The sequence below is a fragment of the Synchiropus splendidus genome, chromosome 9 (genome assembly GCF_027744825.2).
Source record: "Synchiropus splendidus isolate RoL2022-P1 chromosome 9, RoL_Sspl_1.0, whole genome shotgun sequence".
Taxonomy (NCBI): domain Eukaryota; kingdom Metazoa; phylum Chordata; class Actinopteri; order Syngnathiformes; family Callionymidae; genus Synchiropus; species Synchiropus splendidus.
In genome coordinates, this window is record NC_071342.1 from 17,842,754 (window position 1) to 17,866,852 (window position 24,099).

Consider the following 24,099-nt stretch of genomic DNA (forward strand, 5'->3'; position numbering starts at 1 on the left):
AGTCATATTTTGATAAACAAAAACATTAAATATGGATTTTGTTAACATTTTAGTGAGTACTACATTCTATTATATTTATAATGAAATAACCTAGAAAATTATTTTTGCTTACTATCTTGATATGGAAAGTAAAAACTCCAGAGGCATTAATATAAATAATAACATTTAAAAATAATAAATATCAACTTGTAGTTTTTTGGTGTCCTGAATTTAATATGTAGCAAACGACAGGTATTTCATGCAGTTCATGAACACCGGAGTTTGACACGTGCTTTAACCAGTCTAGGTTTTTCAAAAAATAAAAGCACTATTTATTATTTATTGACAATTTCATACTTTTATATTTTTAGCAAAATTTACGATATTTTTCAAACCAAAGAACAGAAGGAGTTGCCACCATCCCAGTTGTCAGACCAACTGCTTCCTCTTCCTCTGACTTTTCCTCCTCAGGGCCCCCCTTTTAACATGCTCACATGTTACAGATATTTGCGGTGAAATGAACCTGATAAAAGCCCGCACACTGTAATCTTCTGTAACTACACCAGTAACCAACAGCTTTATAAGATTTCCAACCTCCGTCGTATCAGAATCAAATTTTCTCCTAATAGTTTATCGCATGTCTGCGGAAGTAAATTGAACCCGTAAAACACTGATAAGAGCTAGAGACAGCATTGCTGACTGGGAATTTGATCACATTAAAGAGTTTAAATCTCCACTTGCTTTGCTGCAGACCACGTTTCCCGTTGCATAGCGAGGACCAAAAATCTTGTTTAAATAGCAGGAAATAAAGACGTGAATACATTCACGCTCTGAGTCTTATCGTCTTCAAAAAGCAGTGGCGGAGCACATTAATCATTTAAGCAGAATCTATTGTGCTCAGAGAGGAATGTTTGAGGAGGATCTCTTTTGACAGAGCGACAGATCATCTGCTGGAGTTTTTTTTCCTCCTCTGCACACATAGATCACGTTAGTGGCAAAGAACATCCTCACGCAAAAAAAAAACACTTTGTCTTTGAACCATTTGACACTTTCACTTTCTTATATCTGATATAAACTGTGACGTGACCTAGCATCACTGAGATTCACTAGAGTTGGAAAAATAGAAATAAACTCAAACTTATTTCATTGTTTCAGGCAAGTTTCTTCACAAATGAGGGGTGTGAATTTGAGTATGGCTTTATGATATTATTTATAAACCACTTGTCCCGGAGGAAAACAGGAGGGAGGGAGCTCAGGTGAGGAAGAGGACACGAGTGTCTGAGGAATGATGAAGTCATGCCGTGAGGATGAGTTACAATGCATATGTAAGTTGTAATTACAGTTCTAAATGTATCAACTGGTTGTCTTGTAGGTGAGACCAGTGGTAGCTTTTCAGTCCTTGATTCATTTCTCTTTTACACTGAGAAATAAATGTGTATATGACTCATAGACTTGTGCTTCTGTATTCAGTTTGGTCTTGCTCTCTTACAGTCTTGTTCTAGTGTCTATGTACTCAGGTCTTGGTCTCAGGTTTGGTGGTCTCCACTATCATCACAAGAATAAGGCAGAATCATTTGAGTTTTCTATATTGATATGTCATGTATTCTACGTGAGAATAAAGACCTAAAATCATAATCGTATAACATAATAATAAAATAATAAAGTAATAATAACAATTAGTAATAATAATAACAAATAATAATAGCAATAATAATCATAATAATAATAATACGTTCACAGCAAGAGCGACTTGGCAAGGCGAGTTAGTCCATCTCAGGGTCCATCAGACAGACTGTCAGGTCGATGGATCATGAACTCCAGCAAACGCTAAGGTCAGCGTATAGTTGATGAATCTTCCTTCTCTGCTCTGAATGGTTGACACCCCAGATTTGCAGCCGGAGATGAGATTCGTCAACTTCAGCATCTGAAACGTGTCGCATCACCTGCTCTCATGCTGTAGCGTGAGTAAGCAAGTTATCGCGCCTCTACCTTGACTTTAAAAGTGAATCAGTTGGGGGTGAAAGTACTGTTGAAACAGTGAAGCGCCACCTGGTGGTAGAGGTCAGGAAAACTTTCTTGTGTGCACAGTGTGACTTGATACAGTCAGGATCCATTTTACACTTCAACAGCTTGACTTAGAGTCATTTTCAACACTGCCAAAAAAAAAAAAAAAAAAAAAAAGAAATCACCTTTCAGTTCGTGACTGATTTCTTGGTTTATTTCAGGACCTTTTATCAGCCTTCGCTTTGACTCCAATCAGAGTGTCAGCTGCGCACAACAACAGGAGGTCTTCCTCACACACTGATTACAAGCCTGAGCAGAAAGATGAAAGAGGCGTCACATTTTGGTTAGATATCTCCTTTAATTCAGTTTAATCCATCAAAGCCTGCTAATGAAATGCTATCGTAGTTGTATGACTTCCAAAAAGAAAAGAACGATAATACCACTTGAAAAGATAAATACAGCTGCACACTGTCAACAAACTCCAGAGCAGCACCCCCATCCAAAACAAGTGAGATCCTAATAGTCCTCTTTGTTAAAGACAGAAATAAACTCATGCAATATTCATATCTATGTGTCTATGATTTGGCACCGTCCTCCAGATGAGGAGAGAGCTCCTGAGGTCAAGCTCAGGTCATCGCAGAGGAAATCAAATACACTTCTCATCCTATGATTACTAACGTGACGGCTATTCAAGTACCAGAAATTGTATTTTTTTTTTTTACACAAATGTGTTGTCAAAAACCACAGAAGGGATCAGAACATGTAAACAGACCCTCACCCTCCTCTTAGAAAATACTCAAGAGTTGCATGATTTAGAAACGCTATCTTACAGTCGCACGACACGTCATGTAGCGGTCGGTGCTGAGCAACAGATATATCCAATAATACTACCGATAATAATAATAATAATAATAACAATCAGAACCATTCATCATAAAAATCAGCAAATGCTTGTTTACTAACGGAAACGTGTGCTTTTACTTCTGAACAAAGAGAAGTCGGACGCCCCAAAGAACGTTGGCACTGAAACATACTGTACACCCTAAAAGACGCCCCAAAAGAGAGGCCAAAAAAAGGAGCAGGGAAACATGCAGGCCTTTTCGTTGGCATTAATGTCAAAGGCCGTGCCATTCACTCGAGGTCAGGCAGAAGGAGTCGGCTCAGGAAACAGACCCGGACTGGAGATTGGTATTAAAAAGGTGCCGTCTCGGATTTGAAGTCGATGAAGAGGACGAGCAGTAAATCACAGCAAGCGGCAACAGCAGAGAGGCATTAGAGCGGCGTTGGCAAGGAGGCGACACGGTCATGAATTATTTTGGACTAAAGCCTTGTTTGCACTGTGATAACCCCAAAAGGCGATGCAACCGTGGGTACGTTCTACTGAGCTCCAACAGTATAAAGGAAGTAAAGAAAAATGATTAATCTCCTCCTGAATGGCGGCGCGACTTTTTTTAGAAACTAATTATTTGCAACAGATAAAATGAGTTTGAAGTAAAGACAATGAAGAAAAAACATACATTGTAATAGCTCAATTTAAATGTGGTTCTATATTTGTTTTGGAATTAAAATAGATTCATAATTATAGGTTTTGGTTATTTCACTTTATAATGTCTGCAATGTCTTATTTTCTTTTTTTTTTCTTTATATCACTGTCCTATGAAGAAAGGTCCAAATTTTGTTCAATGTCTATTCATTTATTTTTGAAACATGGTATATATTATATACACATCTACAAAGGAATGAAAGGTGGAATAAATACATGAGTAAAATGTGTTGTTTTGCGACGTTCAAATAACACGTTTAAGAATTTATTTTTCCCCACTAAGGTATTAATTTAATGTAATACACATTAACTAACAATCTATATATTTTTCATTTATGTATTTTTTTTTTTACATTTTTTAAATATTTTCTATGTCTATTTTCTTCCGAATGTTTAGATGTCATCATCAAACTAAACTAGTACTGACCTTGTAAAACAAGCGAATACAGAAATGTAAAATAATAATTACAAATATGCAAATAAGTCAAATCATAACTAAATATACATTTTTAATGATTAAATCACAGTAGTTATCCACCAAATGTTCATGAAAGTCTTACATTTAGTTCCACATTTATGACTTAATGAAAGATAATGGAAATTCAGTCGTAAGTGAACCTCTTCTAACCATAAATAATGTTCAATTTTTTTAATATTCTATTTACAGTCAATAAAATAAAGTGGCCACAATATTGTTGAGTATTTCTGGAATACTTTAGAAATCATTCACTTAATAATGAATAAACTTTGTAATGAACTCGGGTGGAAGGCAAATTATTTTGAAATGAAACATGACGTAGTTATGCTTCTGTCCACAGGGGGCGCACTCACCAATGGCGTTACAGTCTTGTCTTTTAGCAGGGTTGCCACAGCAAGTCAGCATCCTCCACCTTAACCCTCAGTTATAGTAATACAGGATTAAAAAGAGGGTACGTTTGTTCTGCGTATGAAGAAATGAAAACAGATACAAAACCGCCAGGAAGCTGTTGCAGCTGACTAATATTAGGTCAATACTGAGACGAAATAATGACTTTGTGGGGACTGGAACGTGAATTTTGGTGCAACACCAGATTAAACACCGGATTATGTGGTCTTCTTAAAACAGTGTCACACAGTCGAATTGTGTTTTTCGAGCTATTGTGCTGCGGCTGACTTTGAGATTACCTGAGTGTTCAGAGATTTTGAATGCGTCGATTGTGCGTCCGTCAGAAGATGTGTGTGCTCCAACAATAGCAGCGCGGATCAGTGTGTTGTGCAGTGTGCAGATGTTTGCAACAGATGTGACGTCGTCGCCAGCCCGTATTAAATGTAGCGTCTTGAAACATAACGGAAGAGGCGGCTCGATAAATTACCGCGCTTCATAAAAAACAGAAAGCGAATTCATCTCTTTCAGCTTGCCGGCGCCTCAAACAAAAAAAGTTCCGTCATTGATTTTCTTATTCAAAAATAGGCAGGGAAGAGATGGCACTCTGGCACATGCTAATGTGAGATGTGAGGGATGAAAGGGTTCCTGCTGCATATTGGGATGAAGGGAGAGTCTGGACGAGGTTCTGTTTCCTGAGGCGTGAAAAGATCTAGCACAAATGAAAACGTCTCTCATCTCATGAAGCACTGAGCAAGGCTGGTCTCTAATAACAAAGCAATAACAAACCTATTTAACAAGACAGGACACTCGTTGCCAGCGCGGCTGACTCCTCCCAATACCCATCAGCCCCCAGCTGACCAACAACAGAGTCCACCTGGCGACGCCTAAAGGCCGGCGGCTTCAGGTGTGGTGAAGACGGAGAAGCCGGGCATCATCATGCCTGCGCCCGTACAGCTGCCCCCTGCAGGTCATCAGAGGATGGTGCAGAAGAACTTCTTCTCCCTGAAGGGGTTCTCGGAGGCGGGGACCGGGACGATGAGCGGGTCCTCGCGTATGTGGGCGTCGCAGTAGGCCATCAGGTCGGCAGCTGCTTTGGACACCTGAAGACAACACAGACGGAGACAGTTATGACTCCAATTTCCTCCCAAAGTCAAACATGTCAGGTAGAGTTTGCCCGCCCCCCCGGTGGCAGCTTCGATGGAGGCGCTGGGAGCAGAAGTTTTGACTGACTTTACTTTCCAAAATCTGTAGCGTGACGCGTGCAGCAAGAAAGTCCTCATTAAATCATCACATTAAGACGAGCGCCGTCTCCTCGCCTGCAGCGCTATAGATTTCCCGATGAACTTTCCACATGTGAAGGGGAAGTTAAGAAACAGAACATTAATTATTCGATGTGAGATCTCAACTCTTCTTGTTATCATAATTGGCACTGCAACAGAATCCGAATCTCCACTTGACACAAAAGAGGACGGCGCTGATTAAATACAATAAGATCAGGAACGCGCATCGCTGCCATCACAGAGCTCCACACTGGAGATGCAGTGAGGTGGAGGCTGCCGTCCCTGTGACAGGCCTCAGCTGCTCCCCGTGCGTTTTAAAGGACACTGCAGGAACGGAGGGAGGTCAGGAGGAAGCTTGAGGAGGACATCACGCTGCAGCTTCATGGTGCACTCGTGCAGATTAATAAACTGTTTTCACGCTTCATGTCTTTCATTGACTCTCCCTGGACGAACCCTCCTCAAAACGCTAGGGTGACTTTAAAAGCTTTAGTTTCATGTTGTCTGAATTTTCTCAAATAAAATGAGAAAATAGATTTTTAATGGAACAGTTGTAAGCAGGCATAACGCAAGTCTGCGTGCAATTGTTTAATTGTCTGAACCCTGCGTCTTATACAACAGCACGGCTAATGTATTTGAATTTTTATACGCTGAAATCATATGAAGTCGGAGGCGATGAAACCGATTTATCCTTAAAGCGCTCAAAATTGCACTGTTTTCGTCCGCGTGTCCGCAGCTCCAGCAACAGAGCCAATCTCCTGGGAGTCTGGAATCGAGAAGCAACTGTTGAGATCGGCTGTGGAGTCGGAACTTGTGACACACGGGCGAAAAACAGTGCATTTTGAGGGCTTTAATGCAAATTAAAGATGTGAGGAGTTCATAATTCAAATTCAGAACATTGCCCAGTTTGTTTCAGGAGTCAGTCTCAATGCTGAAGCCCATTTTCAATACTAGTTTTTAAGCCGGGTGCACCACTGTCCTTCCTACGGCTCAGACAGCACCACTGCGTCCGTGGCTTATAGACCACTGCGGTTTATGTAAGATCTATTTTCCTTCTTAAATTTAGTGGGTGCGGCTAATATTCTAGTGCGCTCTACTGTATAGTCCGGAAATTACGGTACTTCTGACATGAATCTAATATTAGGCTGCTATTCAGATTTTTCAAGCGTTTTCAGGTGCTTTTTAATGGTCAAAGGCCGTATTGAAGTTCTGATTAAAGATGTTTTACAGTGCCAGGTGGGAAATCTATCACCAAAAAAATAGAAATTCCTCTGGGCATCAACACCAGCCACTGAGGAGTTTCTCTTCTCTTCTGCTTCGTTTCTACTGCATACAGGTTTCACTCGCCACTGCTCTCCTTCCAGTGCAGGTAAGGGGTGGTCTTCGGTCTCTTGAGAGGTTTATTGAACCATGCCCACAAGAGAAGTTAAGCCATCTGACTAGGAAAGGTGGAAGTCACTCGTCAGGAAGTATTCCACTGACTCAGGCTCCCCGGTGAAACCTCCACAAGGTCTCCTCTGGGACTACAGAGAGGTGCCCAGGTGAACTGAGAGACATGTTCTCCTCAGCATTTCCTGGGTCTCCCAAAGGGCCACGCAAGATGCAGCAGCCGAGCCACCTCGCCAGCGTTCTCTCAATATGGAGGAGCATCAGTTGTATTTCGAGTCACTCCGGTCATTTGGCTGATCTGGTTCATTCCCTCACGACCTAAAGGTTGTAAACATAGAGCTTTGTCTTCTGGCTCAGCTCGTTTTTCACCACGACAAACCAATACCAGTCCTCATGACTGAAGACGCTATACCGAACTGACCAACCTTTCCTCACCTGAGACCAAAAAGACCCCAGGATTCTGGCTGGAAAAGAATACTACTACTTTTTTGTCGAACATACAGTATCGACTAAACATTTGCGGAAAAGCCAGCAGCAGATTGTATACGTAGTGTAAGAGTATATAGTACATACTTGCATTTGATATTATTTTCGATTGTGTCTGCACTAAACATTGGATAATATTAGCATCACACACTCGCAGACAGACAGAGCCGTCTGTGTAGTGAGCTCGAACAAATCATTATGACATCACTGGCATAGACACTAGATTATTGTAAATACTGTATAATAATACTCATACAGTCGTCGCATAACCACAGCATGACTCTGTTCTTTTATACAGTCATACTCAACCACCTTACTGGCAGACATAACATAACGAAAACTGGCATGTGAGGTGGCATCTCTCTCAACAATAGACTCAGTTACGGCGACGTGAAATGAACCTGAATGGTTCACATGATGATCTGTAGCCCTGTGAACCAATCACATCAACACGGCTCAGCGCCAGTTCCCGCACGCTCCCGTGTTATTTCAGGTCATCTACAGTCACTAAGCCCACAAATACGGGAGTCCCACTGTATTCAAACCTGAGCGTGAAACTCAACACAACTCGAACGCACAACCCTGAATAGCGTTTCTAACAGTAATGGTTTGTGACCAAGCTATCGGGCAAACAGGAAGGGAGACCGACAGCAAGTGATAGGACAAACTGAAAGCGAAAACGGATGATCCAAGCAGAGACGATCTGGTTATACTAGCAGCACGCTTATAAAGGCGTGAAGAAAAACCCAACTTATTTAAAAGTGTTACCAAGGAATAAGTTAAGCTCATCCAATGTCATAATGACTCAAAATTCCGACTGTCTATCAGATATAATAACAGACTTGTGGGCTCATCTTCAAATGCCGTCTCACCCGACAGGGTATCTCAACGTCTGGCCCATGTGGGGGATTTTCTTTTGCCTCAAGCCTCCTTCCTGGTGAGTTTCCATGAATTTTAAGAAGTCGGGATGGATAAAAACAACATGTTCACACCTGCTCATTCCAAACTCCCCTGCCTGCCTGACCACTGCCCCAAAATCTTTGAATATTTATCTTAAAAAAAAAACAAGACTTCTCTCAGTCAGAGCTGGGTCTTATCCCAGGTGATTGTCAGGACGCACAGAGAAGTTGAGGAATACTTGAATACTAATTCTCTTTGTTGGTTGAGGCAAACTTTCCCGGGCGACTCCAGCGTCTCCAGAATGTTTTTCTGTTTGTAGCGGAGGAGAAATCAATTGGTGTGGACGCACAAGTGCATCATTTATGTTTTAACCACGTTTTGTTTATTAGTTATCGACCTGGGAAGATCTGTGGAAATGTGTTTCTGTGGCCGTGCAGGTGGATTTACCCAGCATGGCGGATGAAAGTTTATAATTCAGTTTGAGTGTAAAAGCCATCTGGGGATTTATGAGGAGCATAGTACGACGACGGCTCGTGGAAGAAACACGCCTTCAAACTCCAACAAGATCTTTGGGATCTCTGCAGAAAACTCATGCATACGCTAAGTCTATAAAAAAAGGCCTGTCAATAAATAAAGAGTAACAGCTAATGACGCCACAAATCTACCCTCCAAAAACACGTCAGCAGGGATAACAAGCACTTCGGCATCATGCCTCGGGAACATGTCAAAGTCTTCCAGCTAATTCAACATCAAGCATCATCTCATCAGCCCTGCTGCTGGTCGTCGGGATGTGATTTGAAACAAATGGCAAATTCATTCATTCATTTCCTTCCCAGGATTAAGAGGCCATGGAGGGCTGGAGCCTGAACTCACTTAATTGGACAGAAGGCAAGGGCACACCCCGGACACGGCACCGATCGCCAGACAACTGCTCAATGTAGAGCACATAACAGACACAGACGGTGAATCTGAATATGACAGTGACACTGGGCAGTGATGAAAAAACTGAAATTCATCAATCACGTTTCAACACGCAATCCCATAGACGTAATGTAAAGTGTCGCAGAATGAAGCAACCAAGGTTAGAAATTACTGAGACCATTTTGGGGGACAGTTTCACATGCCCAGGATGGCAGGATAGCAAGACCTCCAGGTGGGGAAGAACCCACAAACAAACCTCTGCAATGCACAAGGGGGCCACAGGCGGCCCTCTGTCTATTTTCATCTGGCCATAAGTAAGAAATTACATTTTAATTTCATGCATTTTTCCAGTTTCAATTTTCTTACTTTACTTTTTCATTTTCTTAATTGATATATTTTTGTATTTTAATTCAACTGACACTTTTTACCTTTTCTTTTCTTTCATATCCATTAATTCAAAATATACCTCTTTTATAATGAATGTATTTTTGCGTTTGTTTGTTGAATTATACTTTTTTAAACTTAATAGAAAACAATATATTAAAAATGTCATTGAAAATATATATTTTCCCTTAGCATGTCTGAGTTATGGATTTACCGATCGATCTACGTTCCCACCCTCACCTATGGTCACGAGCTTTGGGTAATGACAGAAAGGATGAGATCGTGGATACAAGCGGCTGAGATGAGTTTCCTCCGCAGGGTGGCTGGGCGCACCCTTAGAGATAGGGTGAGGTGTTCGGGGTGGAGCCGCTGCTCCTCCACATCGAGAGGAACCAGCTGAGGTGGCTTGGGCATCTGATCTGGATGCCCTCTGGACGCCTCCCTGGGGAGGTGTTCCGGGCATGTCCTACCGGGAGGAGACCCCGGGGAAGACCCAGGACTCGCTGGAGAGATGATGTCTCCGGTCTGGCCTGGGAAAGCCTCGGGATCCCCCGGGAAGAGCTGGAGGAGGTTTGTGCAGATCGGGAAGTTTGGACTTCCTTGCTCCGAATGCTGCCTCCGCGACCCGACCCCGGATAAGCGGCAGAAGAAGGTGAAGGTGAAGTTGTTGTCTGAGTTATTATTTTCATGTTAATAATAACGGCAAATAAAGAAATACAAAAATGTTTCATTAACCTTTTCGATTACTCTACAACATAATGTGGCCACACACACAAATGAGTTCATCAACGGCTGGTTTTGACAGGACAATAGAAAGTGTTTACCGCCTTTAAGCGTTTGTTAAATGCAGAGATAAGACTGGGTTTCTATTTAAGGTCGACTTTCGATTTCCATTAGCCTTGAAGTTGAAAGACTGAAAAGCAATCAGGCAGAACAGAAACACGTCATGTGTTGAAAAAGGTTTTAAAGCTTGTTGAGTTGATTTGTGTTCGCAAGAGAGGCGTTCTTGGTTAAACAGCAGTAGGAAGATGTTATCAGCGGTTAAGGTGCTGCCGTGTACAACAGCAGAGAATTTCCATTTGAGACTCCTCAAAAGCGGACTGAAGTAGCGGTCACAATGTGAACGCCAGTCATGGCAAATTCATAAAGACTCAACTTATTGACATGTTCTAGAGACAATGTTTATCTGTCATTCCTGATTTATTACTTGAAGCCTCTGACAGGAGCGGGGCCCTGGTTCGGGTGATTGAGAGCTGCTGGAGCTGAACTGTGGTGACGGCGGAGGAGGACGAGAAAGGAACTTCAAGGTGAGAAGTATTTTAAAGCCTGAGTTTACAGGAGCAGCTGCAGGAGAGGAATGTGGAGGTCTTGGTGATCAATGGAGGGATGAAAACATCTGATCTCGACTCTCTGAAGAGAATCCACACGTACACACACACACGCACGCAGACACTCACACAGACTCAGCTGCTTGACATTTGGCTGTGATGCCGTCTGTCAGTCAGTGCAGCAGACATTCAACAAAACATACTCTTTTAATATTCGCGTTTCTCCATGTTTTCAAATGTGGACATTAAAAAATAATGCAGGTTATTGAAATAGTTTTGAGGGTATTAAATGAATGAGACATTTACCATTACGTAATGGGTAAGATAATTCGAGCAGTAAGCATTTTTATAATAGTAACCAAAGTGAACTTTGAAAATGAAAATCAGATGCGACTCATAAGGTAACGCCAGTGGCCTACAACTGGGCTGCAGAAAACGCAGGTATTTTTTCAGAAAGAAAATGAAGACAAAAATAAATTATTTAATGTGTTGTTTTGTTGTTTCCTCGTGTCAATAATTTTTCTTAAATTTCCAGTTCAAACCTCACCCAACACTTTTTGGAGAACACAGAAGTGTCTTAGGCATGTCCCGGGTCTGACCCGGGCCTCCTCCCTGTCACCTGGAACTCCTCACGTAACATCCTAGCAAGATGCTCACGCCACTGCAGAGCAGCAGCGCTTCTCCCCCTTCACCACTCAGCCTGACAAAGTTATCTGCCGTCACACTTGGCCTCTTCTGGAGAACGTCAAAGCAGCGAGCATCCAACGGTGCTAAATTCGTGGCCGATGACAGACGAGCGGTCACGCATCATTACCCCTGAGCATGCGTCTAGCTAACTAGCCGCTCTCTTCTTGCTAATGCATCTTTATTATTCATGCACGTGGCAAACTATCGCCGCCGCAGACCATGTCCAGCATTAAAAATCTTTACAGGAAAACACTCATAAAATAGCCGTGACATTCAGAAAATTTCTCAGGAGAGGAAAATCCATACAGAACCAAAATGTCAAATTATGACGAAGCTTTTAAAGGGGTTAATCAATAAGGGAGTGTTCTACTACACGAAAACAACCTTCGATTATTCATTCGCTATGACTTCATCCAGCTACTCAACAGGCGAAGTCCAAATGCCGTTCAGACAGTAAACACAATGTGAAGAACTTTTGCTTTCCAGATCGGAAAGAAATAACATTAGTACAACAAAAGTTCTGCAGTAGAAACAAAACAAAAAAGTGTTTTGTAGTGTAACTGGGTTTCCCAGTATTGATATTACGAGTGGAATAGTAAAGCCATGACGACGCCATTTTCTTAGTTATTGCTGCACCACGCTGTAAATTGTGTAGTTGAGAAACTGTGTGTCTGTTTGTGTATTTACATGTTGCAGTATTGTGTTTTTCAAATGTAAAAATCAAGATGGAAGGCCTATATTGAAGTCATGACTTGCACTCTGAGAGGTGAAAAAAACACAACTTCGAGCAAAAAGTTGGGATGGAATTGCGGAATAATAAAGTGTTGAAGTCAGTCGCCGTGATTTAGACCATCAAAGTCAAAGAAAGTGTCCCCCAACTTTTCATTCTAAACATTCGGGATGACTTATCGAGCTGACACCGGCCGGTGCCATGAGGGCTGATGGGGTAAATCGGAAGAGGAAAGCAAGATTAAGAGAAAACAAAATCCATCTTCTGCTATTTCACATTCGAGTGGTGAAGGGAATGGCTGCCAATAACGGCCCACTCCCTGAATATTTGGTGTGATGTTATTAAACTGAATTGCTCTGGAGGTGAAATTACCGAGCTGGTTTGCATTTGATGATAGATTCACGCCCAGCGTGAACGACCTGGGATTCAAAAATTGGGAGAGAAGGGGGAATACGGTAATTTGTACAATAATTCAGAATGGCAATATAACAAGCTCTCAGGGTCTCAGAGAGGGATATGAGGAGAACCCAAAAATCTCCAATGGAGGTTTGATGTGGGCAGAAGAAACTCAGCTTTATATTTAAATCCAAGATTTATCACCATTCTCAGTGTTAAACCTTTTGGGAGAGAAAATGACTGCGGATGAAGGATCGCTCCATTTGTTTCCATTTATTTGTTTCTGTAAATATAAATAAGGCAGATGTATGAAATATATTGGATCTTTTATCACTATATTATTAACATTAATTCATCATCCGCATGTGGAGACGAGTAGGCGCAAGCTTCATTGGACAGTACTGATAGAATACCAGTCAAAACAAAAAAACTGCTTTGATCTTGGCTAAAATTAAGCACTGCTTTTGTATTTTGACACAAACAACAGAGATTCCTCATACAAAATCGACCCTATTCACGACTCTTCAATTGATCTATCCGTGTCTTGGACTGTATGAATGCCAGCCACGGTTAGAAGCAAGGTTAGAAGAGTCAAGAGTCAGGAGTCAGACACTATAGAAATAATAAGAGAGGCATATGGAGAGGTTTGGAGATAAAGGGTGGATAAAGCTAGGGAAGTCGTTGAGAGACGACGTTGGACCAAGTACAATGGAGATGGAAGAAGAGGAAGCCATCCAATGAGGCTAGTGGATGTAGTAAATAAGGAGAGGAACTTGTGACTGTGGTGGCTGATCTACATGGGAAATTCTGAGAGAGGAAGAAGACTGGGTTGGACAATATGTTACGTGACTCTCACTACTTACACCTGAGTAGTCGCTAAAGCGACTTTCCCGCCGCTTCTGGGGTTGCATCAAAAGAAGTAGGTCCATCTCCTGCAGATTTTTCAATTGATAATATCATAGTCCGACAGTGTGTCACACGAAGCACACAGCTCTGAATTAACTTTGAATGAGCTTGCTTTGCTAGCATGTTTGATGTGAATGTACAGTAAGCACTAACTAGAACACACTGCATTATGAGGCTTGGGACCACATCTGATCAAGAACCACATATGGCCTCCAGACCAGACTTTGATATAGCTTGTGTCAAAGTATAGTTATTAGGAAACCTCATTTGAACTTCATTTGACTGACCGGACATGTTTTCTCAGGAAAAAAAAAAATCTTCGAGCGGGAAACAAATTGACAGTTGAAAGTCTGGCAAAATTAAATACTATGTTTAGAGTGACTTCACAAAAACATAAGCAGATGAGTAATTTATAATAATGTCCCATTTAAATGAAGGATAAACATGCTAATTAATGTACCATTTTTGCTATTAGTCTCCAGCAGTGGATGGAAAATGTGTGTGTGTGTGTGTGTGACAGAGAGAGAGTGTGGGTGGGTGTGTCTTAAGAGTCAGACTGTAATTACACTGCAGCCCCATGACGGACGGAGCGTCGCTCTAATTAGTGCTGCTCACATTCCTTGGGCTGATTGAGCAATTAATAAAAACGCCGTTCCCTCAATCAACGGCAGAGATGTCAGTCAGTCTGACACACACACACAATTTTTAATGAATATACACACAACTGGAAGAGTTCAGTCTCCGCCCTTCTGTCTTGTGAGATCCGTTTTATTCCGTCTCACTGCTTCTTCCTCTGGGTCAATAGAGAAGGTGGAAGCTGCCTGCTCATCCATCTACAACTTGTAGATGTGGAAGTATTAATAACAAAGCCATGTTGCCATGGCGACACGGAGGCTTTTCTGCACGAGTGGCTCTTTCAGCTTCTCATGCGCTATTAATCAGTCAAAGTTTTTCAATATACACACGAGCGAAGTAGCTCTGCGGTCAAACTTCGGTTTGTCCTCTAGTCAGCGTTGAACTTGCATTTTCATTTATTGGGAATGTCTTCAGCTTTACCACAAAATATGGAGGAAATAGGGAAGTGTGAGCGGCAAGAAGCATCGGAGGATGTGGAATTGAATATTCTTAATTTGAAGGAAATGTATTTTTGTGGAAAATCATGTAAATGCTTCATTTTATAAAATACAACTGCGACGGTGAAAAATTCTTCGTAATGAAAAGAGCATCGGTGAAACCAGAAGTCTGTTGCTGAATCTCCCTCTACTATGTCATCATGGTCAGAGGAAAGTCAAATGCGTTGCAGAGAAAATATTCAATATTCTTTCAGTCTGATGAAATCGTTTCAAGCGCAATTTAAATGAAAGTAACGTGATAAATCACAAAGGTTCTGCGGACACACGCAAAAGACGCTTCCATGCAGATGCATGCCACATTGATCTGAACGTCTTCGCTCCGAGAACTGTAGTGAAAAGGAAGGAGAAAGCGGTTCAGGAGGAATCTGAGATGCATGAAGCAAAGCAGTCGAAGAAAAAAGAGAAGACAAATAAAAAAGAAGATGAATGTCGGGTGAGGAAAGAGTAGTGACAAAAAATAAGTTGGAAAAGGAAAAGAGGAGGAGGAAGAATGGGAGAAGAAGAAGAGATGATGTTGAGGACAGACAGTTGGAGACTGAGAAAGAGACCTGAGAGAATCTGTTGTTGATTATAATGAGACAGTGACAATGACAGAGAAGAAAGCAAAGAAGGAAATATAAGAGGAACAGAGAAGATGGTACAAAAGACTAAAGAGAAACAGAGAAGATGGTACAAAAGACTGAAGAGGAACAGAGAAGATGGTACAAAAGACTAAAGAAGAACGGAGAAGATGGTACAAAAGACTAAAGAGGAACAGAGAAGATGGTACAAAAGACTAACAGCACAAAGAAGAAACAAAAACAGACAAATATGAAGGAGAAGACAACATAGAAGGAAGAAAAATATGAAGACAAGGAAGGTGTAGAACAAGGAAAGTTAGAGAAAGGAGATGAACACGAAGACAGAAGATGAAGAAAAACAAGAATAAAATGTCTGGGAAGAAGTTGCAGAATAGGAGGAAGAAATATAGGCAGGAGAAAAACAAAATGAAGACAATGAGGAACAACAAAGAAGCAACCAGATAGATGAAGGAAAAAAGATAAGAGGAAGAATCTCTAGATTTGACTGGTTTTAATACAGTCACTTCAATTTCCCACCACATTCAAAAGTAAAATAAGTCAGACTCTTCCTCAACTCAACTGTGCAGCTGTGAAACTATCCAGAAATATAATTAAGTTCTGACGCGCTGGCAGCACCGATTCTTCCCCAACATCACATCCGTGACTATCACGACAACCACATGGACTTCTTCTGTCTGAGCAACAACACAGTTAACATGGCGAAAACGTGTGTCTTGTGTACTTCATCCACTTCAAATCAAGTTGTTTGTTGCGTGTGTGTGCTCCTGCTCTTCCAGCACGTTTAAGATTAAGACATGGACGGAAGGCAGCAGAAGAACAACAAAGGAGAAGTCTTCAATTTTGAAAAAGAAGTGACCGAAATTCAGACAACAGCTCTTCATCATGTGACCCACTGCTGGACGAAGCGGCGTGCATGAGCGACTCGGGAAGGTCGCCCTCAGAGAGACAAAAAAGCAGTGACCTAAATAAGAGGAGAGCTGGTGTCAGAAGCGGTCAGTGGTCTCTCCGCGAGCCCCGGGGCTCACAGAGTCACCGCACGCTGGACTCTCCAGCTGAGCTCGCTGGAGCCACGCGAGTCTTGCTGTTCTGAAGGTGAACCGAGGCTTAATGTCCGACTACCAGGGCACGTTCCTCTCGAATTGTCGTGACGTAAAAAATCAGCACTGCCCTTTGCTAAAATATAATCATGGACCTCTAAATGTCTCCTTAGTTGGTGTCGGGCTGCTGCAGGGCCTCATGTGGACCCCTGAGTGCCCCTGTTTGGCCCACATGGCCTCAACGTCACAACAGCTAAACATATTACAGCATATTCCTTTCCCAGCAATTGACTTTGTTTGCTTTAGATTCAACTTCACTGTGGGCATTTTTGACTAGAGTAACTACTTTCCTAATTTTCCTTATATCAAGCAAATATTTTTACCATTTTTACCATTAATAAAAATAATTTATGGTATGACAACTCAATACCTCCTGTCATAGGTTGCCCGAGCATGTCAAACTCCTGCACCTAAACCTTGTGCATTCACACTTACCCTCTTCATATCTGCAGCACATCACTTTCCGTTAATGGCTGTCTTCCTCATCTTTTTTTCCCTGATACTTCCACTAACATATTTGTCCAACATCTCTCTCTTGTGTCCACACCAGCCTGCTCCCCTGTCTCCAAATCCCATGCCCCTCTGATATGCTCACGTCTAATCTTGCCCCTTACAAACCTCGGTATCTTCAACAGTGCCACTTCTGAACTCTGCTTCTTTGTGTCTTTGTTTCAGAGCTGCTGTCTCTAACATCATGGCAGGTCTCACTACTGTCCTATAGAGCTACCTTTCACTCAAGCTGCTCACTTCTGTCACAGAACACAGCTGACAGTCGTCTTCATACGTTCCACCTAGCCAACACTCCGCTCTGACTCTCAGTATCTATCACTCCATATGACTGACCCCAAATACTCAGCTGTTTTCACTTCCTCCACTCCTTGCCTCTGCACCACCTGCATGCCTGTCTCTCATTTATACCCATGCATTCTGTCTGCCTTCGACTGACCTTCATTCCTCTTCTCCAACACATCAATACTCTCACAACAGATCACCACCAACATCAAGGTCCACGGTGAGTCCTCCCTGACCTCGTCTCTACTTCTTTATTCAAATATTAATGTTTGTTTTTGCAATATTTAATTGTTTTTAGATGCATAAACTACTAGTTTTCCTCTCCTGTTGAGCTACTGAGAAGAAAAACATGCAGAGTGTGTTATGTGTGCCTCAGGGTCCAACTGAAGTCTTGAGTGTCATCTAAATTATTATTTGCTGGATTATTAATAGTTGTATATCATCTGTGACGACAGTTTATAATGACATTTTTGTCATCTTAATTCAACACAAAATCTTTTTACAATACAAGTAACATCCGACTTAGGACCTGCTCGACTTACGTCCACCCGTGCTCACGACCACGGCCAGCAGATGTTTTTTTTTTTTTTTTTTTTTTTATTCAATGTCTGGCACGACAGTTACGGCAGCACAGTATCTCAGCATCTCACTCTCACACAGAGATCAAGGTCCCATATAATATTTATTTCTGGGACATGTAAATTGATCTGCGATGGACTGGCGACCTGTCGAGGGTGTGTTCCTGCCTCTCGCCCAATGACAGCTGGGATAGGCTCCAGCACTCCCCGCAACCCTGAACAGAACTAAGTGCTGGTTAACTGAAGATGGACGAATGTATAAAGTGATGTTAGCTGAGTTTATTTGACTTCTCCACAGTTAAACGTTGGATCAGTCGGATTTGGTCTCTCCTCGTCCTGAACACACCTCCTTTGTTGTGACTGGACAAATGTGGAAAGTTCAACACAGAAATATGGCCGCCAAACACCACGACACAAAACAAGTGAATAAATACTTAACAATCGCAGTTAGGAATTTGAAAAAAACACTAACCCCAACAAACCTTTCAAACCACATTTTGAGTACTGTAATTTCCAGACTACAGAACACACCGGAATATTAGCCGCAACCACTAAATTTAAGAAGGAAAATAGATCTCGTTCATACATGCTGCACCGGTCTATAAGTCGCAGGTGCAGTGGTGCAGTCTGCGCCGTAGAAGGGTCAGTGGAGCACCCAGGTTAAAAACGCTTTTCAAAACTAGTTTTGAAAATAGGCTCCAGTATTGAGACTGAAACAAACTGAGCAATGTTCTTAACTTGAATCATGAATGTCTCACATATTTTATTCACACTAAAGCGCTCAAAAGGCGCTGTTTTTGCCCGCGTGTCCGAAGTTCCGACACCACGGTCGGTCTCAGCTGCTTCTCAAGTCCAAAGGAGATCGGCAACTGATCAGCATCACCTCCAACTCCAGGGAATCAGTCTGAACACCATAGTCTGTCGCCACATCTCCACTCACAAGGCACTGGTCTCAAATTACCTTTATTCTGTCCATGCAGGCTTCCATCTTCAGCTGCTCCACAGCTTTCCTGGCTTGGGAGATGCTGGCTGTGCTGTTGTTGGCGATGCCGTCCTTCATGTTGATCCTGCGACACCAGAAAGCGTCGAGAAACTCGTGAGATAAATGCAGGAAAATCTCATTCTTTAAGATTCATGCAACAATAATGGCATTGTTTTCCAGCTCCAGCTCCATCTTAAATCAGCACTTCTGATGTGGATCAGATCGCTTTGTTTTTTTTTTAACTGCAGAAAAGTGTGAATCCCCTTCTTTGAAAATCACCGCTTTAAAGATCCAGTTTCATCTGTAAGTGATTTCTTAACAGCAGAGCTCAATCAAACGCGTCCTCTGAAGGTTCAGCATCCTTCATTCTGCTCTTGTGCGTCACCTCTGTTACAGTAGCTGTGACTATTAGACAGCAACATGAGAAGACAGTACATCCTGTTTCATGTAGAATCCTTTCAAACATCAGCTCATTGTCGGCTCAGGTAGCATGTTGGCGCACAGGTGGTGCTTGGTGATGAACGTAGCAGTCGGTGTGGCACTAGCTACAGTTGCTGGTCCGAGACATTGACCGTAGTCATCATCTCCACAGCATTTTGTTTGTTCCATTTCTCAAGTGAACCGTGGAACGTTCAATAAAATGCCAGATTTTTGTGTATTAGTTCCCAGCGGAGCAGCGAAGTGAGTGTCTTTTCATAAAAGACTTCACAGCTACCTGTAGAACAAACCTGTCATCTTCACTTCTCAGTCCCTACTGAGCTTTTTGGACGTCTGTATTATTGCCTCCGTTTTGATGGGTCAGGACTCAAGTGTGTTTGTGTCTCACAAACGCATCGGAGAGTAAGGCTCTGGTTCTGGAACCTGAGGACCTTAGTGCTTTCTAAGTGACCAGCCCCTGTTCATACAGCCAGTACATACGTGTTTCATCATACTCAGGTGGAAGCAAACAACACGGTGGCAAAATAAGTCACACCAATATGAAAGCTTTAGTCGCTTTAAAAGTATGTTTTCATCCATCAACGAAGCAGCACCACTTTTGAAGAGGCAGAAACACAGTAGACATGTATTGGATGATAAAATTTGCAGATGTGTCTGTCGAATACAACACGCCCATCGACGATGTCACAGTTCGCAAGTGTGAACTAAAAATTGTCAGTTCCAGCCGTGAACCAACTTTTACGATTCTGAACAAGTTCAAAATGTATATTTGCGTTAGCGATGATAGCATATTGTAAGAGACCAAAAGCTTCACTGCGACACAGTTTGGAATGAGAGTTATGGAATATGGAATAATAGAAATAGAATAGAAAACATTTGCATCGTCATGTGAACACGTTCGAAAACCTTCTTTGAAAAATGAGGCTATTGCTGTTGCCATGGTGACCGACACTACTTTCTTTTTAGCAGTTATTAAATATTGGAAAGTGGCACTATTGCGCCAGTTTTACTCAAGTTTGCAAGCAGATACAGTATTTATTTCAAAGATGGGTCCCAGCGCTCAGGGTCCCAGTGTTTCTGGTACTAAAAATACATCTTACAACATGACGGAAACATCCCTCACTGGGCGAGCACCGAGTCGTACACAGGCCCAGCCGTTGGATCTCAAGACAAGCCTCTTAAAGAAGCCGACCATCCACTGTATTTCAGGGTGGTGTAAATCAAAATGGCAGTTACTGAAGTCGATGTGGCACTTCATCTCATCATTTTGAGAAACGTTGGAGGTTGGTCACCTTAAACTATCGTTGGTTAGCGTCTAAATGCCCCCAAATTTTCACCTTGTTTGTGGAATCCACCTCACAACAAAAGAGACTAACTGGATTTTGGAAGTTTAGAATGAGGCTTTAGCACCTTAATCTTCCAGGGCCACCAGGTATTAGTGATCCAGTTTGGGGCAGATTTGAGATTCCTACAGTGCATCATTTTATTTGTTGTTATTCCGAGCTCTGTAAAATGACTTGGCAGAATTGAGTTGAACACTTCTAGTTTCTCAGGAGTGTTTACATAACCGACACTTAGAGGTGGCTGGAGTCTGTCCCAGCTAGTTGGGGCAAGAGGCAAGGAAACCCTGGACAGACCACCAACATCAAGTGTTTGGACTGGAGTTGAAATCTTGGGGTTTTCCTTTAGCAGGAGTCAAACCCAGGGCCATCTTTAGTGAGGCTGTAGTTATTGCTATTATAACCAAGTGGCATCATAAAGGTGGGGTGCACACGCACGCGCACAGCACACACTGATGCTCTCATTAGCATCGATTTGTTTCTCTATTAGCAACCGAATTAGCCGTTAGCAACCACATGAAGGCTCTGAAAATACTGTAAAAGCACCCTTTCCAACCCAATGTTTTGCATCACGTGCTCCCTAAAATCCTCGTCAACAGCCACGGGCCTCACGAGCACCCGGCTCGCGCGTGTTTTTCTTCCACGGAGAAGACGTTATTGCTCGCTTTTCATCGATTATTGCTGCTCAGCCGAACATGGTCGCCTCTTATTTCTGAGGGAGTCGCAGGCCTGCACGAACACACACCTACACACACACACCACAACAACCAACGTGGGCTAAAATGCACGCAAATAAAGAGCCAATTCCTCCTCGAGCTTCGACGAGGAGCAGCTTGACAACGGACGTACCTGAAATGAGCAAGTGCTTTTTCCAATTGACAGGATTCCGGGTTGACTCCACCCTGCACACACACACACACACACACACACTCTCTCTCACACACACTCGCACGCGCGCACTCGCGCGCACACACACACGCGGGAGGATCTGTCAAATATCAAGAGGAAATCCCAGCCTCGGTTTGGAGCCGACTGGACCGGTGGCGCCGTCAGTTCTGCCTCGGTGGTCCACGGAGAGCTAGGTCCGGGTGTGGAGCTGTGTGGAGCGGCGATGTGTCGGAGAGCCGCGGCTGGACACGGAGGGATGTTACGCAGGCAGCAGGGGGGGAAACCTCCGTGTGACGATCACATCCAGGCTGGAGCGCAGCGGAGCAGCGCGTCTGAACCAGGCGGCCGTGAACGCACCACCAGCGCCCGTGCGCTCTATTGTTTATCGCGACAGACCTGCAGGATCCCCCTTTTCCCTTCTACATCAGCTTTGACATCATCGTGTCCCCCCTCACACGCGCACTGATGGGCCTCATCCATCCATCATCATCATCATCTTCTTCCTCCAGCGCTTTTACTTCACCGCACAATATTTTATTTACGCTTCAAACCAAGCCATATTTTAAAAAAAATGCACACGATTAATTGAAATAAATGTATTTACATTGTACAAATTAAATTCCCCGGTGTTTCATAAACATTTCCATATTTCGTTATATATTTCCGCCCATCTGTAAACGTCATTTTACTGAAATGAGCTGATAAAAAACATGATTAAAAATCAGAAACAACAAAACGAAACAAAGTGTTTGTTTTCCTGTCAGTGTTGCAATATTTAAATATTAGTTGCAGAAAGAATTATCCCTCGAAGTCACAACAAATGTTGCGAGATCATTTTCATTGTTTCAGTCCTCACTCCTGCTTAGAACAGAGGAAAGGAAAGTTGTTTAAGATCATCTTTTTAATGTTCATTTAAAAGCATTTCCACCTTGAGTGTGTTGGAGTTCAGAGGGCTCAAATGAATGTTAATGTGTTAATGCATTATCTTTATATTTTCCACATATTTGCTTTACGCACCTTTCATTAGCTTTCTCTGAATAATGGTATTTTTAAAATCATATTTCTGATACATTTGTCCAATGAACTGTACTTTAATGCACCTATTTATTTCTACTGAATCGTTTGGTTTATATATTTTTTCGTATAATACGTATTACATTTTAAGAATAATTAGAGACATTGTCACCCTCAGGATCATTTCCACCTGCCATGACATGTCTTCAATTCTTGGACCCTCGGCCAGTTTTCCCAACTAAAATTTGTAGGTTATTCAATGTTGAGCCAAATACATCCATTTCAGCTCTTGAGGGCCACATGAACTCGTTCGTTCCTGGCCCCCAGACCTTGAGTTTGACACTTGACTTCTGCCATGAAGGTCATGATGCACAAATGACAACACACTTGGCAATATTTCTTCAAATATTTATAGATATATACAGTATATATATATATATATATTTATAATATAGTAGTTTATTTATACATACACACATACATATATATACAAAAGAAACATAAAACCAGAAATCAGAGCAATGTCAGCAACACAAAACACCAAGCTTAAATTATGCATAGTTTAAGTTATTTGGAGAAAAAAATATATTTCCTTCAGGGTCTATCTAAAATTCTTGCTATTTTTTTCCTTCCATAAAAAAAAAAAAAAAAAAAAAGTAAAAGGTTCTTCATAACATGAAGGCGGTAAACAAAGAGTATGTTTTTTTTCATTACATGATAAAAGAAAGCGAGAAATATTCCTGACAAATATTCCCTTTCTCATAAACAAGTGAGGAGTAAGACGGATTTCCCGGCAGAACAATGATCTAGACGATGTTCAGTATTGCTTTCTGGATCAATGCTCACCCGTTGGGAATCGAAGCGGTTGATCGGCTGGTGGCAGAGCCGCATTCTAAAGTGCGTTGATCACTTTTTCTCACACAACATTGAGGGAAAAGTGTCGGAATGCTGCGAGCGGTAGCTTGGTCTAACTCATGACAAAAAGGCAGCCGGGACGCGTTCAATGACCTGCTGCCAAGTCAGTGAAAATGGAGTGCTGTAAGATGTTCTCAGATTAACACTTGCTAGGAAGGGGAAGTTGCATTGTTGACATTCGAGCATGCAAAAGACAATAGCAAGTGTTTGGTTCGCGCCGTTCCCTTGATGGCGACAGAAGAGTGGAGCATAAAGCCCGGCAGACTCAAGTGAGGGAGGCGAGCTGGAGAAACCTTGCTCCCCATGGGAGACTGTGGTTTAAAGCCGGGCCATAGCAGCGTAACAGGGAGGGAATTAACATCAGACAATTCAACAGCAGGGAAAGACGATCAGTTTTATGAAAAGTATAAAGTGTCTGTTGCAGCAAAACCATCCACTGCGCCGATAGTCATCTCCAGTATTTACAACTCACACTTGTCTGTCTATATATATATATATATATATATATATATATATATATATATATATATATATATATATATATAT

General features: G+C 42.1%; 1 protein-coding gene across 1 annotated transcript; it reads right to left on the reverse strand.

Annotated features, from left to right (window-relative positions):
- Positions 1-2,202: 2,202 nt before the first annotated feature.
- LOC128765306 (guanine nucleotide-binding protein G(I)/G(S)/G(O) subunit gamma-4) lies at positions 2,203-22,082 on the reverse strand. Its single transcript, XM_053875954.1, has 3 exons — positions 21,586-22,082; positions 18,938-19,043; positions 2,203-5,491 (listed from the first exon to the last, which is right to left on the reverse strand). The coding sequence occupies exons 2-3, from the start codon at positions 19,034-19,036 to the stop codon at positions 5,363-5,365; spliced, it is 228 nt and encodes a 75-aa protein (XP_053731929.1). The 5' UTR covers positions 19,037-19,043; positions 21,586-22,082; the 3' UTR covers positions 2,203-5,362.
- Between the last annotated feature and the right edge of the window lie 2,017 nt (positions 22,083-24,099).